The sequence below is a fragment of the Colossoma macropomum genome, unplaced genomic scaffold (genome assembly GCF_904425465.1).
Source record: "Colossoma macropomum unplaced genomic scaffold, Colossoma_macropomum, whole genome shotgun sequence".
NCBI classification, from domain to species: Eukaryota; Metazoa; Chordata; class Actinopteri; order Characiformes; family Serrasalmidae; genus Colossoma; species Colossoma macropomum.
Window position 1 is genome coordinate 32,757,968 of NW_023494800.1, and position 13,606 is coordinate 32,771,573.

The 13,606-nt window shown below is 42.5% G+C and overlaps 1 protein-coding gene across 2 annotated transcripts in view; it reads right to left on the reverse strand.

The window, feature by feature from the left end:
• shroom3 (shroom family member 3) overlaps positions 1-13,606 on the reverse strand; it is a 103,690-nt gene that overhangs the window by 66,365 nt on the left and 23,719 nt on the right. Inside the window, exon 2 of one of the 2 annotated variants that reach the window (XM_036587471.1) lies at positions 8,241-8,395. In XM_036587471.1, coding sequence (XP_036443364.1) covers positions 8,241-8,395 — 155 coding nt within the window. Of the gene's footprint in view, positions 1-2,309; positions 3,315-8,240; positions 8,396-13,606 lie in introns of those variants that run through there. The other variant, XM_036587472.1, reaches the window with a different exon arrangement.

The following is a 13,606-nucleotide window of genomic DNA, read 5'->3' on the forward strand; positions in this document are numbered from 1 at the left end:
ACACTGTGTCCACTCACTGTCCACTCTATTAGACACTCCTACCTTGTCAGTCCACCTTGTAGATGTAAAGTCAGAGACGATAGCTCATCTGCTGCTGCACAGTTTGTGTTGGTCATCCTCTGAGGTGTTTAAAAACTCCAGCAGCACTGCTGTGTCTGATCCTCTCAGACCAGCACAACACACACTAACACACCACCACCACGTCAGTGTTACTGCAGTGCTAAGAATGATCCACCACCCAAACAGTACCTGCTCTGTGAGGGTCCATGGGGGTCCTGACCACTGAAGAACAGGGTAAAAGGGGGCTAACAAAGTATCAGAGAAACAGATGGACTACAGTCTGTAACTGTAGAACTACAAAGTGCACCTATATAGTAAGTGGAGCTGATAAAATGGACAATGAGCGTAGAAACAAGGAGGGGGTCATAATGTTATGCCTGATCGGTGTAAATAACAACATGGAACTAACTCACTCCCCACTTCCTGCAGTTCCAGATTATATCTGTAAAACTGTATTCAAATATAGTTACTGCCTTTCACTGAAATACTTCATTTGATATGACTGCAGATCTGAATACCTGCATTTTTGTACATTTTACTTCACTTTAACATTGTTAGCTGCTAGAATTACTGTATTAACCAAATACTATATACTGTGTATTGCTGTTCTGGTTGCTACCTCAGTGACTGCTATGCTCATATATGTTAGGATATCAGCTAAGCTGTTATGTCATATTATGTTACATCCTCCTTTGCACAGCTCAAGTCTTTCATATTTATTTATTGTACTGTATTGTCTGCACTGTGTTTATGTATTGTTTTTCACTTGTGTTCCTGTGTTGCTCCTGGAAGAATGCTGTTTTGTTTCACTGTGTACTTACATAGCTGAAATGACGACAAAGCCTGACTTGACTTGACATTCACGTCTAGTTTGCCCTTGTCCATCTACTGTCATAACATATCTCAACAAAACCACACATCTCCAACACTAACTTTACAGGATGAGAAAAAACGTTCTTAACTTTACACGGAAGTAAATAGACAAGTATTTTCTTCCAAGTAAATTTGGACCATTTCTGTTGGTCGGTTCATCATGAAATTTTGAAACATCATGAAGGGCAACAAGCCTTTTCAAATTCTGTCAAAAAATGAAAAACGCCAAAAATGGAGATACAAGGTTTTGTCCCGACAGCAGCGACATAAAGCATGAGACCAGGTGATTAAATAAGTGGATTCAGGTGTGCTTCTGTCTAACTGGAATGAAAACCTACACCTAAGATTTGGTGACCCCTGCACTAATCAATAACAATGGGCCTCATTCACCAACCGCTCTTAAGAAGAAATTTCTTACACAGTCTTCATGAAGATTCTGACTCCACTGTTTTCATATTTGGGATTTGTTCTTTCCTCTTTCTTTCTCCATTTGCTCTAAGAACAGAATCGGCACTCAAGAGTGGCATTCACGACAAGAGTAAACAACGTATCATAAACGCCAACGTTTTACTGTGTTCTGCGGGTATCCTAAGAAAAATGTACATGATTCACAAACTATTAATTTGGTCAATGATAATCCAGACCACTCTTTACCCACCTCACATCAACTGTTCAGTGATGTCTTTTATTATGCGGCAATACACATCGCAACTGCAGTACTGCTTCCTTAAAACACACAATACGTGATATAGTAAGAAAACCCTAAATCCTAACCTTAACCACACGTAAGGCCCGAAACATACTTCACACAAGGACGCGAACGCAAACGACAACGCTCGGTCAGCGCACTGCACAACGTTTTTACGTTGTTGTGGAGGTTAAAACACTCAGTACTGAAGGGGGCGATAAGAGTACAAATCAGAGAGGGATCTATGCTGCTGTTACTCCAACAGCCTCAACAGCTAAACGTGGACAGTAGAGGAGATTGAGCTGCTTAACCTCTTCTCTTGGATTGGAAATGCAATATTTAATCATATTTTTATGCCATCTTTGCGTGAGACTCAACTGCTCGCCTGCTATGGGAGTTGAGAAAGCATGCTGGCGGTACAAGACCGCTTGGACAGGCTTGCTATAACGCTCAGAATGCAGCTCGCGCTTGCATCGCGTTATGAAATGCGTCGTGAAACATTTTGAACGCAACTACGCGTGAAACCCCGTCTGCGTAGCTCGAAGCGTCCGCGTTCGCGTCCTTGCGTGGAGTATGTTTCCGGCCTAACGCACCAACACCCAAACACAAAAATCCTTCTGCCATCTAAACAGGGCCTGAACTGTGTGTCTGTGTGTGTGTGGCCTGAGGAACAGGTGAGGCTACATACCTGTCTGAATCAGTGCTGGAGTCTGAGCTCTCCATGCCACCTGCTCTGAGAACGGCTTCATCAGACGCAAGTCTGATCTCCCTCATTCACTTCTCCACTGACCCAGCGCCTTGTCATGGGAGAGTAAGATGCCAACAAAAGCACTAAGTCCATGCATCCATGTGTGCATTAAAGTGTATCTTGTTCTAGCTCAAAAATGTTGGAAGTACTTCAAGAAGTACTAGTGCACTAGTTTAAGAAGTGTACTAGTTCAGAAAGTATGAAGTACTTTAAAAAGAGTCTAGTACACTAGTTTGAAAAGCATCTTGCACACTAGCTTCAAGTATGGAGTATTTCAAAAAGGGTTTACTGCACTAGTCTGAAAAACGTGTTGTGTACTATCTCCAAAAATAACAAGTACTTCAAATGTATCGAGTGCACTAGATTGAAAACTGTATTGTTCACTAATTCAAAAAGTATGAAGTATGTTAAAAAGGGTCTATTGCACTAGTTTCAAAAACATCTTGTAAACTAGTTCCAAACGTATGAAGCACTTAAAAAAAGGAAAAAAATGCACTAGTTACTCAAATAAGAAGTACTTAAAAATGGCCTAGTGGACTAGCTTGAAAAACATGCTGTCCTAGTTCCTAAAATACAAAGTCCACAAAACAAGTCAGAAAATGCCCCAGTTCCTAAACTAATAAGTACCTAAAACTTGTTTAGTGCACTAGTGTTAAAAGCATCTTGTGTGCAGAAAGTATAAAATAGTGCACTAGTTTAAAAAGTGCGCTGGCTCTACTGCTGTTTGTCCCCGACCACAGTCTGTCCTGGGTTCCTCCAATGACCTGCCGTAAACAGAGCCCTGAGAAAAGTGCACAGAGATGTCCAACAAATCTTCAGTTCTCCACAGACGCAGCTGGGGTTCTAAGACTTCCACATCTTGTTCTCCGCCGCAGAAGCGTGAACGTTAGAAAGTGTCTGTCTTGTCCGGACCTCTCTTCACGTGCACCTCCTCCTCCTTCTCCTTCCCAGAATGGTGAGTCCTAAGTCCACCCTTGTGTAACTCCTCAGAAGAGGGGAACGATGACGTCACGGGCCGCGTGGAGACCGTTGCTGGGTTGCGCGGGCTGTTTGCTGAAGCTAGCTGCTCTGTGTGTGTGTGTGTGTGTGTGTGTGTGTGTGTGTGTGTGTGTTGGCGACTGTGAGATTTTCACACAGTCTGTGCTTGTATACAACTTAACAGAGTTAACATCACATTACACTGACCATACAGTCACATCTGAAGGCAACAAATCACTAACCTCGCCCCACGTTTGTCTCTTGTGAGTGCGCACGAGGCCACTCCTGTTGTTGTTGTACACTGTCCAGCTCCTGATAAGAAATATCCTATATATATAGGTATCATAGTTTTCTTTAAAACATTAACCACAGTTATAGATCCTTTTTTGCATGATACGGTTGGGAATAGAAACAAAATGCTGGTAGGTTTTTTGCCCCGTCGAAATTCATCTGCATAAAGTTCAGAAAATCTCAATTCATTTTACTGCAGCAACAAATCACGTACTTATAGAAGTAGGTAATACACCAGATATATATATATATATATATATACATATATATATATATATATATATATGTGTGTGTGTGTGTGTGTGTATGTATATATATATATATATATACACACACATACATATGGGCTTATATCTCTCTCCAAGCATCAGACTCTGGATATAAGTAAGTACAACTGTCATTCACAAGCTGTCAGTAGCAGCGGCTAACCGTTGAATGATGGAGGCTGACCAATCGAGGCACACTGCAGGCTGGGCTAAAGAAAACACCACCATCTATATATCTCTGTAATGTTCACCTCCTCGATAACAACCTGGACTCACATCAACTCCGACTGTGACTCCACAGCAGGAGAAGAGTGATAAAAGGTTCCTGACTCAGATATTCAGCTAAAAAGAGATAACATTGGCGTGATTTGCTCAGTATGTACTTTCTGTTATCTGCACTTATTTGTGGGCAATACCTTCGGGAGAATTTCAACTGGTATACTGGCCACTGCCAGCGCCTCCCCTTGAAACACTGGCGTTAAAGATTCTGCATTGAGCACTTTTTTTCTACGTGAACTAATCTCACACCACCGACGTGTTGCTTCAGTTAAGGTCCATCTGCCGGCGCCCAAAGATGTGTCACTCAGTCACTGCTGAGTTATTATGGTATACGTATTCTCTATTGCTGATACCAATACTGCTTTTAAGTGCCAGTATCGACATTACTGACATCAGTAGCAGTACGACACTATTATTATATCATACACCGATCAGGCATAACATTATGACCACCTCCTTGTTTCTATGCTCATTGTCCATTTTATCAGCTCTACTTACTATATAGGTGCACTTTGTAGTTCTACAGTTACAGACTGTAGTCCATCTGTTGCACTACAGTCTGTAATTGTAGAACTCCAACAGCTCTGCTGTGTCTGATCCACTCAGACCAGCACAACACACACTAACACACCACCACCACGTCAGTGTTACTGCAGTGCTGAGAATGATCCACCACCCAAATAGTACCTGCTCTGTGAGGGTCCAACCACTGAAGAACAGGGTAAAAGGGGGCTAACAAAGTATGCAGAGAAACAGATGGACTACAGTCTGTAACTGTAGAACTACAAAGTGCACCTATATAGTAAGTGGAGCTGATAAAATGGACAATGAGCGTAGAAACAAGGAGGTGGTCATGATGTTATGCCTGATCGGTCTATATGACAACATTACTTGTTTTTTTTATTCTGACGTTTGCAAAAAATGTTCACTGCCCAGAAAAATAGCTTCTCGCATATAATTTCCTCAGGTGCCTAAAACTTGAACGGTACTCTACTTACAGAGATAATAATAATAATAATAGTAATAATAATAGCACTCTTCTTCCAGACTGGAGAGCAGGGAAAGTGACAGTATGTGAGCAGAAGCTTGATGTTCGTCGAACAAAAGGTAAAGCAAAAGAAAAAAAAGCCTCCAAACCCAGTTTAACCATTTTCCACAGTTATTTTCCTCACGTTTACCTGAGTAAGAGGATTCTGCTACCAGTACATGGACAAGCCTGAAGCATGCAGTGACCACTGTGTGTGTGTGTGTGTGTGAGTGTGAGTTTAGGACTGCGCTGTCATGTGCACCTTCCCTCGGGACATGACCTCCGGACTCATATGCAAATCAGCATCCGTCTCAATCCCACCTCCTCTTTATAGCACTACTATGGACGCATTGTCTGTCTCTCTGTCTGTTGGTCTGTCTCTCTGTCAGCTTGGCTGCCTTCCTCTCTCATTATCTCTCTTTATTGTACTAAAGGTCTGCTAAGCTTAGGCCAACATTCAATTTTACCGAATATCTCACACCCTCTCTATTTCTCTCTCACTCATTCACTCAATTTGTCCCTCTAGTCCCTGGACTTGAAGCCCTGTTAACCCCCCAACACCCACCCATCCAGGCAAGTATCACACAATGGCTGCCATTATCACTATGCTCCTCAGCGTGAGAAAGGCCAGGTCTGAGTGTCTGTGAGTGAGAGATTGAGAGAGAAAGACAGACAATCGACAGATGGATAAAGAGAGAGAACGAGAGCAGGGAGAAGGAAAGTGTGTGTATGTGTGTGTGTGATTGCCTGCATGTAAGGAATGTGTGTGTTCAAGTATGCAAGTACAGAAACGATGCTACCTGACCTCAAAGGTCTGCAGTCATAACCACATCCACCAATCGCAATGCTTTAAAGAACTTCATAGCTCCCATCCACCAATCATAACATGTTAAAGAACTATCACAGCCATCACAATCATCAAAATTCTTCATAGAGCCATCTGAACCATACACGAGGCTTTAAAGTACCATCCGAATCATAAAAAGGCTTTGAAGAGACACTAGCATCATCAAAAGGCTCCAATGAATAATCAGAACCATCAAAATGATTCACAGAACCACCAGAATTATTAAAATGATTCACAGAACCATCAATATCAACATGGCTCACAGAACCACAAGCATCATCAAAATACACCAAAGAATCACCAAAATAATGATTCATAGAATCATCAGTCATTCAACCATCATAGTCATCAAAATGCCCTACAGAACCATCAGAATCATCAAAATGATTCGTAGAACCACCAGAATCACTAAAATGATTCACAGAACCATCATCATCATCGCAATCCACCAAATAATCATCAGAATAATGATTCATAAAATCATCAGAAACTTTCAACCATCATAGTCATCAAAATGCTCCGTAGCACCATCAGAATCATTAAAAGGATTCATATAACCACCAGAATCACTAAAATCATCAGAATCATCAAAGCAATGATTCATCAAGGAACCATGAGAATCAACAAAGTGTTCAAAGGAACTACTAGAACCACCACAATGATTCACCAGCACCAAAATTCTCAAAAAAATAATCAGAATAAGAAAAAATGCTTCACAGAACCACCAAAATCATTAAAATGACTCACAGAAGAATCAGAATCATTACAGTGATTCACAGAACAATACCATAACCATTACAATGCTTCAGAAAACTTCTTACTTTGTAAATGTGTACAGTAAAAAAGTGCGTGTGCTTGTAAGTGGGGGTCTGGCGGGTGTGTGGGTTACGGGGGGGTATTAGTATTACGTGACAAAGAGGTCTCTCTGCAGTCCATGTCCCAGATTCACCCACTTTAATTACATATTATCTCTGTCCCCAGAAAACCTCCTCATTTTTAGACCTCCCCCCCGCTGACACACGCACATGCACAAACCACACATTCTCTCTTTGTTCTGCAGCATGTTCCTGAGGATTAAACTCTACACAGTCTTCCCCCTGCAGGCAGAGCTGCGCTACTGCCAGCTACCATGACTGGACTGTTTCAAATGTCTGCACCTGCAGCTCAGGTGTGATAAAGCCAGAGTGGTTTGAGCAGAACAAACTCAACACTCAGTGAAAATCAATGCTAATCGCATCAGTATAGTCGTGTGAATTCTGAGGTTACAGGAATGGTTTGGCAAAAAATCAGATGTACTCAACTTTCCACTTACCCCAGATGCAGTCGATCAGCCAAGACATGTCTGGTGTCCGAATTTTCCTTCTTTAGTCTGAAACTGGATCTATGAGACTAAAGCTGCTGACCAACACTAGGTGTCAATAGTCACCCAAACTCTTTTCTATAAATAGAGGCCCGAAACCTCTCTAAACCCAGTCAAACCGCATCCAGGACTTCATTATGGTCACACAGACTTGTCGAGGTGGTTTAGGACACAGTATGACTTACTGTAAACTATCAAAATGAACAGAACAGCACACACTACTGTTTTAGATAACAGGTGTTTTGGGTGACTATTGACTTCTAGTGTAATTTAGAGCCTTGCAGAATCCCTTTCTGCTTTGTGTGTCATGCCGGCATATGGATGCTACAGATTACAATCTTGACAGGGATACAAGGTCTGAGCAAGTGGAGAGAAGTCTTGAGGATGTATTTAAGATTTGGGTGACTATAGACTCCTACTGTTTGTTAGCAACGTCAGCCTCGTAGCCCCACCACTCAATTAAAAAAGCAAAATTTGGGCACCTCACATGCCTTGACTGATCAACTACATCTGGTCTAAGTGTAAAAATTGGCCAAAACCAATGGCCAAGGGCTCCCGAGTGGCGCAACCGTCTAAGTGTTGGCCCTATCATCAGGAGATCGCGAGCTCGATCCCTGGTGGTGCTACAGCCATCCGTAGCCAGGAGTCCGAGAGAGCACAACTGGCCTCGCTCTCTCTGGGTGGGTGGGATGGCTGCCCCTCTCCCCCCATCACTCAAAAATTGAAAAAAAAAAAAATAATAATAATAACAATGGCCAAAAATATTCAAATGAACGGATGTCTGAAGGATATTGTGTGCGTGTCTCAGGTAGTGCGTTCGTACCTGCGGACGGTGAGCTGCAGTGTTTTGTAAGAGCCTTTGACCAGAGAGATGGCCTCCTGTCTGAAACCACTCAGCTCCACTCCGTTAATGATGATCACTTCGTCTCCCACCAGCAGGGGGCACTCTAGCAGCCCTGCCTTGCCGCCCTCCTCTACCTGCACACACAAACACACACACACAAACAGACACTGTGTTTACATACAGAGGCTGAGGGTGGGCTTATAAAACACGAGATATTCACACACAAAAAAACTCGAGGAATGTAAAATTATGCGCCTGCCTTCTTTTTTCTAATGAACATGACTATATTAACCATAATGGACCTGCTGTTCCTAGATCAGGACCCTCATTCCTTCGCTTTAGGGGGTTTCACATTAGCAACACAGGGCGGCGTGTATCCATTACATCCGCCTACAGCTCCTGGACGTGTCCACGGTCCCAGATCAGAACAAAAGGGCAGCTCCCTCCAACGCCCACACTGGCACGGCCTTATCTAAGGAGTCTAGTGACAGGAAGCACTCAGGCAGCGTAACGGTTAAAACGGTCCCACCGGAGGAACGAGGTATGCGGCATTTACGCCGACCTTAACGGATCAGATTCAGTAAAAGCTTCTGGGACCTGCATTAAGACTTCTCTCAGGCTAAAGGACCATTTGAGCAGCGATAAACACAGATAAAGAGCAGGCTTTATCTGCGGGTTAAGAAAAGTCCCTCGCAGCGCTGCTACAGATCGAGTGAGCTGATCCAATGTATCGTGTAAACACGAGGCATCGAGGCCATTAAGGGCTCTCCCTCTATACGTCTTAGAACCGATCATAAAACCCAGACGTTTTCATGGGTATGAGCCCCTTCTGTGGGCTGAACCCCACCTAGACAGCTTCATCCCCATTCGTATAACCACACTCCCTTCTTCTGACTCCACCTTCTTCTTCCAACACTACTCTTCTTCATTAACGCACCCCTTTTCTACCCCAATCCTTTCTTCTAACTCCACCCATCTTTTTCTAACTCCACCCCTCTTCCTCTACCTGTAGCACGCCTCTTCCTCTACCTGCACCCATCTTTTTCTAACTCCACCCCTCTTCCTCTACCTGTACCCATCTTTTTCTAACTCCACCCCTTCTCTACCTCCACCCCTCTTCCTCTACCTGTACCCATCTTTTTCTAACTCCACCCCTTTTCTACCTGCACCCCTCTTCTTTTACCTGTACCCATCTTTTTCTAACTCCACCCCTTCTCTACCTCCACCCCTCTTCCTCTACCTGTACCCATCTTTTTCTAACTCCACCCCTTTTCTACCTTCACCCCTCTTCTTTTACCTGTACCCATCTTTTTCTAACTCCACCCCTTCTCTACCTCCACCCCTCTTCCTCTACCTGTACCCATCTTTTTCTAACTCCACCCCTCTTCTTCTACCTGCACCCATCTTTTTCTAACTCCACCCCTCTTCCTTTACCTGCACTCATCGTTTTTTAACTCCACCCCTCTTCCTTTACCTGTACCCATCGTTTTTTAACTCCACCCCTCTTCTTTTACCTGCACCCATCTTTTTCTAACTCCACCCCTCTTCGTCTACCGGTACCCATCGTTTTCTAACTCCACCCTTCTTCTTCTACCTGCACTCATCTTTATCTAACTCCCCTCTTTTTCTACCTTTACCCCTCTTCGTGTTACACCACCCCTTGTCTTCTAACTGCACCTATCTTTTTCTAGCTCCACCTCTTATTCTTCTTCCTGTATCCCTCTTCTTTTAACTCCACCCCTCTTCCTCTGCCTGCACTTCTCTTCTTCTAACTCCACCCTTCTTCTTTTACCTGCAACCCTTTTGTTAAACTTGTATCCATCTTTTTCTAACTCCACACTTCCTCTTCTAACTGTACTCTTCTTCTAACTCCATCCGTCTTTTTCTACCTGCACTCCTTTTCTTCTTACTCCACCCCTCTACTTCTGCCTGTGCCCATCTTTTTCTTACTCCACCTCTCTTCTTCTTACTCCACCCTTCTTTTTCTACCTGCACCTCTCTTCTTCTTACTCCACCCTTCTTCTTCTACCTGCACCCCTCTTCTTCTTACTCCACCTCTCTTCTTCTTACTCCACCCTACTTCTTCTACTGCACCCCTTTTCTTCTTACTCACCTTTTTCTTTTTACTCCACTCTCTTCTTCTACTCCACCCTTCTTTTTCTACCTGACCCTTTCTCTTACTCCCCCTTCTGTTTCTACCTGCACCCCTCTTCTTCTTACTCCACCTCTCTTCTTCTTACTCCACCCTTCTTTTTCTACCTGCACCTCTCTTCTTCTTACTCCACCTCTCTTCTTCTTACTCCACCCTTCTTCTTCTACCTGCACCCCTCTTCTTCTTACTCCACCTCTTTTCTTTTTACTCCACTTCTCTTCTTCTTACTCCACCCTTCTTTTTCTACCTGCATCCCTCTTCTTCTTACTCCGCCCTTCTTTTTCTACCTGCACCCCTCTTCTTCTTACTCCACCCTTCTGTTTCTACCTGCACCCCTCTTCTTCTTACTCCACCCTTCTGTTTCTACCTGCATCCCTCTTATTCTGACTCCACCTCTCTTCTTCTTACTCCCCCCTTCTTCTTTTACCTGCACCCCACTTCTTCTACTTGTACCCATGCTTTTCTAAGTCCACCCTTTCTCTACCTGCACTTCTCTTCTTCTAACACCACCCCTCTTCTTCTACCTGCAAACCTCTTCTTCTGCCTATATCCATCTTTTTCTAACTCCACTCTTCCTCTTCTAACTGTACTCTTCTTCTAACTCCATCCTTCTTTTTCTACCTGCACTCCTTTTCTTCTTACTCCACCCCTCTACTTCTGCATGTGCCCATCTTTTTCTACTTCCACCATTCTTTTACCTGCATCCCTCTTCTTTTAACTGCACCCCTCTTCTTCCTACTCCACCCTTCTCCCTCTACCTGCACCCATCCTTTCCTAACTCCACCCCTCTTCTTCTAATTCAACCCTTCTTTTTCTAAGCCCACCCCTCTTCAAAAGATTAAATTTTCTTTTATATGTTAAAAACATCTTGATTGTGCAGAGCTCTAACTGTATACTACACAGACTGGGTTGACTCAGAAAAATAAAAGTTCTTAAAAAGAAGCCACGTTAGCCTTTTAACTAACCCTCAGAATTCATAAGTGATTCAAAAACCCCAGTCATTTAAGATACACCCCACCCTCCACCCGTTTTACTCTTGATAGACTAACCCCGGATGCCTAGCTTTGATCATTAACAGTGTTTTCCATGAAATATGCTAAATGAGAGACTGAAACAGTTTAAAATTTCCACTGAAAATATTACACCTTTCATGAAGCAGTAAACAGTAGGATTCTGGAGCGAAGCTGTGCTCCTTCTTTAAAAGACAGAGAAAATCAGGAGGCTCCACGCTGCCCCCTAGCCTTAACAGTGAAGGAAGTTTATCAGGCCGTGTTTTTGATTTAAAAAATTATAGAGCGCATTTCCCAGCATGGCATTATTGGCAATCTCTGCCATTTGGCAGATCTGTGGTGAAACTTCTGAGATCAAAGGTCAAGATCAAAGCTCTTTATTGTCATGTGCGCAAAGTGCAATGAACATCTTACTTACCTGTTATTGCAACAGACTTCAATAATACAACAGAAAAAGTAGCGACTGCTGAACAGAATTAAACGGTACTACATACATACTGGAGAGTGATACCTGCACACATACTCGCATCCAGTAAACACGTTTGACATGGTCAACACAGTCAATAAAGTGATAAGGGTCAGTAAAGTGACAGTGCCTACACTGCCTGGTGATGCGCTGAAATGAAAATTCCGGGCTAAAAACCAAAAAAGCTGACAATAAATAAAATCAAGTCACATAAAATTGACTTATTAAAATGATTAGAGTATGTAGGCTGCAGCATGTGCCACAAACTCTTTGACTACAGAGAACGGCTGGTGGTCCAAAGCAATGAATTCCACTTTTTTAACCATGTTTTGACACTTTAGCTGTATTTTCAAACAGTCTACAGGTGGCGTTGGCGTGTTCGCAGGAACTCCCCTTTCTGCTCCTGTTGTTTTTCTGTATTCTTTTTTCAATTGATTTTATTCATATAACACAAAACAAAGCACATTCTAGTCACTCATTTTGCTGACTCATCATGATTTCCAGTGGAATCAAACCTCTAATGGAGACATTTTCGGTGCTGTACTCGACATGAACAATGAGTGTGTTTACATGCACTCAATAATCCGACCATAATCAGATTTCTGCAGTTATCAGATTGTCCAAATAGTCATGTGAACATCACACTCTGAGTTCTTAGATTAGAGTGAGGTTTTGAAATCTGATTAAGAAATCGGAATCCAATAATCCGCTGGATTTTAGCTCAGCAATCGGATTTCTCAGTGCATGTAAACTCTTACTCTGATTTCTTTCAGATATCTCAGACTGTGCATGCGCGAAAACAGACGGCGGTACCGGAAATAATTTGCCGCGAGACGCAGCAAAACACTTGTGGAGCAACGCTGAAACCAAACACATCGTTCACGAAATAAAGGATTTAAATATTCTTCATCTTCTAGATGATGTATGTTCATATTTTCAGGTAAAGTGGCGCAATGTTTTTTAAAAAAGTTTGAGTTTTACATTACATTTACATGCACTTAATAATCCGATAACTGCAGAAAATCTGATTTTGTCAGTAATCCGAAAAACTTGTTTACATGCACGTGAGTAATCAGATAATGGGGAAACTCCCGGTCTACATGAGTCAGACAGTAACTTAGATTTCTGCTTTACAACCAGCCAAAGAGCCAACTCACAGAACAAGATGTGATGTAAACGTAACGTAAAACTCAAACTTCATGCTTCATATCTGAAACTATAAACAATCATAATCTAGAAGATGAAGAATATTTAAATCCTTTATTTCGTCAAGCATGTATTTGGTTTCAGCATCGCTCCAAAAGTGTTTTGCTGCGTCTCGAGGCGTCTCTTATTTCCGGTACCACAGCCTGTTTTCACACATGTGCCAAATGAGAAATCCGAAAGAAATCAGAGTAAGAGTTTACATGCACTGAAGTGCATAGAAAATGTAGAAAAAGTGTACAGAAATCTGATTGCTGAGCTAAAATCCAGCGTCTTTATCAGATTTCTTAATCGCATTTCTAGACCTTACTCCGATCTAAGAAATCGGAGCATGCTGTTTACATGACCATGTGAATAACCAGATAACCGCAGAGATCTGATTATGATAGGATTATTGAGTGCATGTAAACGCACTCAGTGATACAAATCACTTGTCTAATGTTCCTCATAAAAACGGTCAAATTCTTCATGGTTCAAAGTTGCTCTGCTGCTCAAGTTGTTTGAACACGTCTGT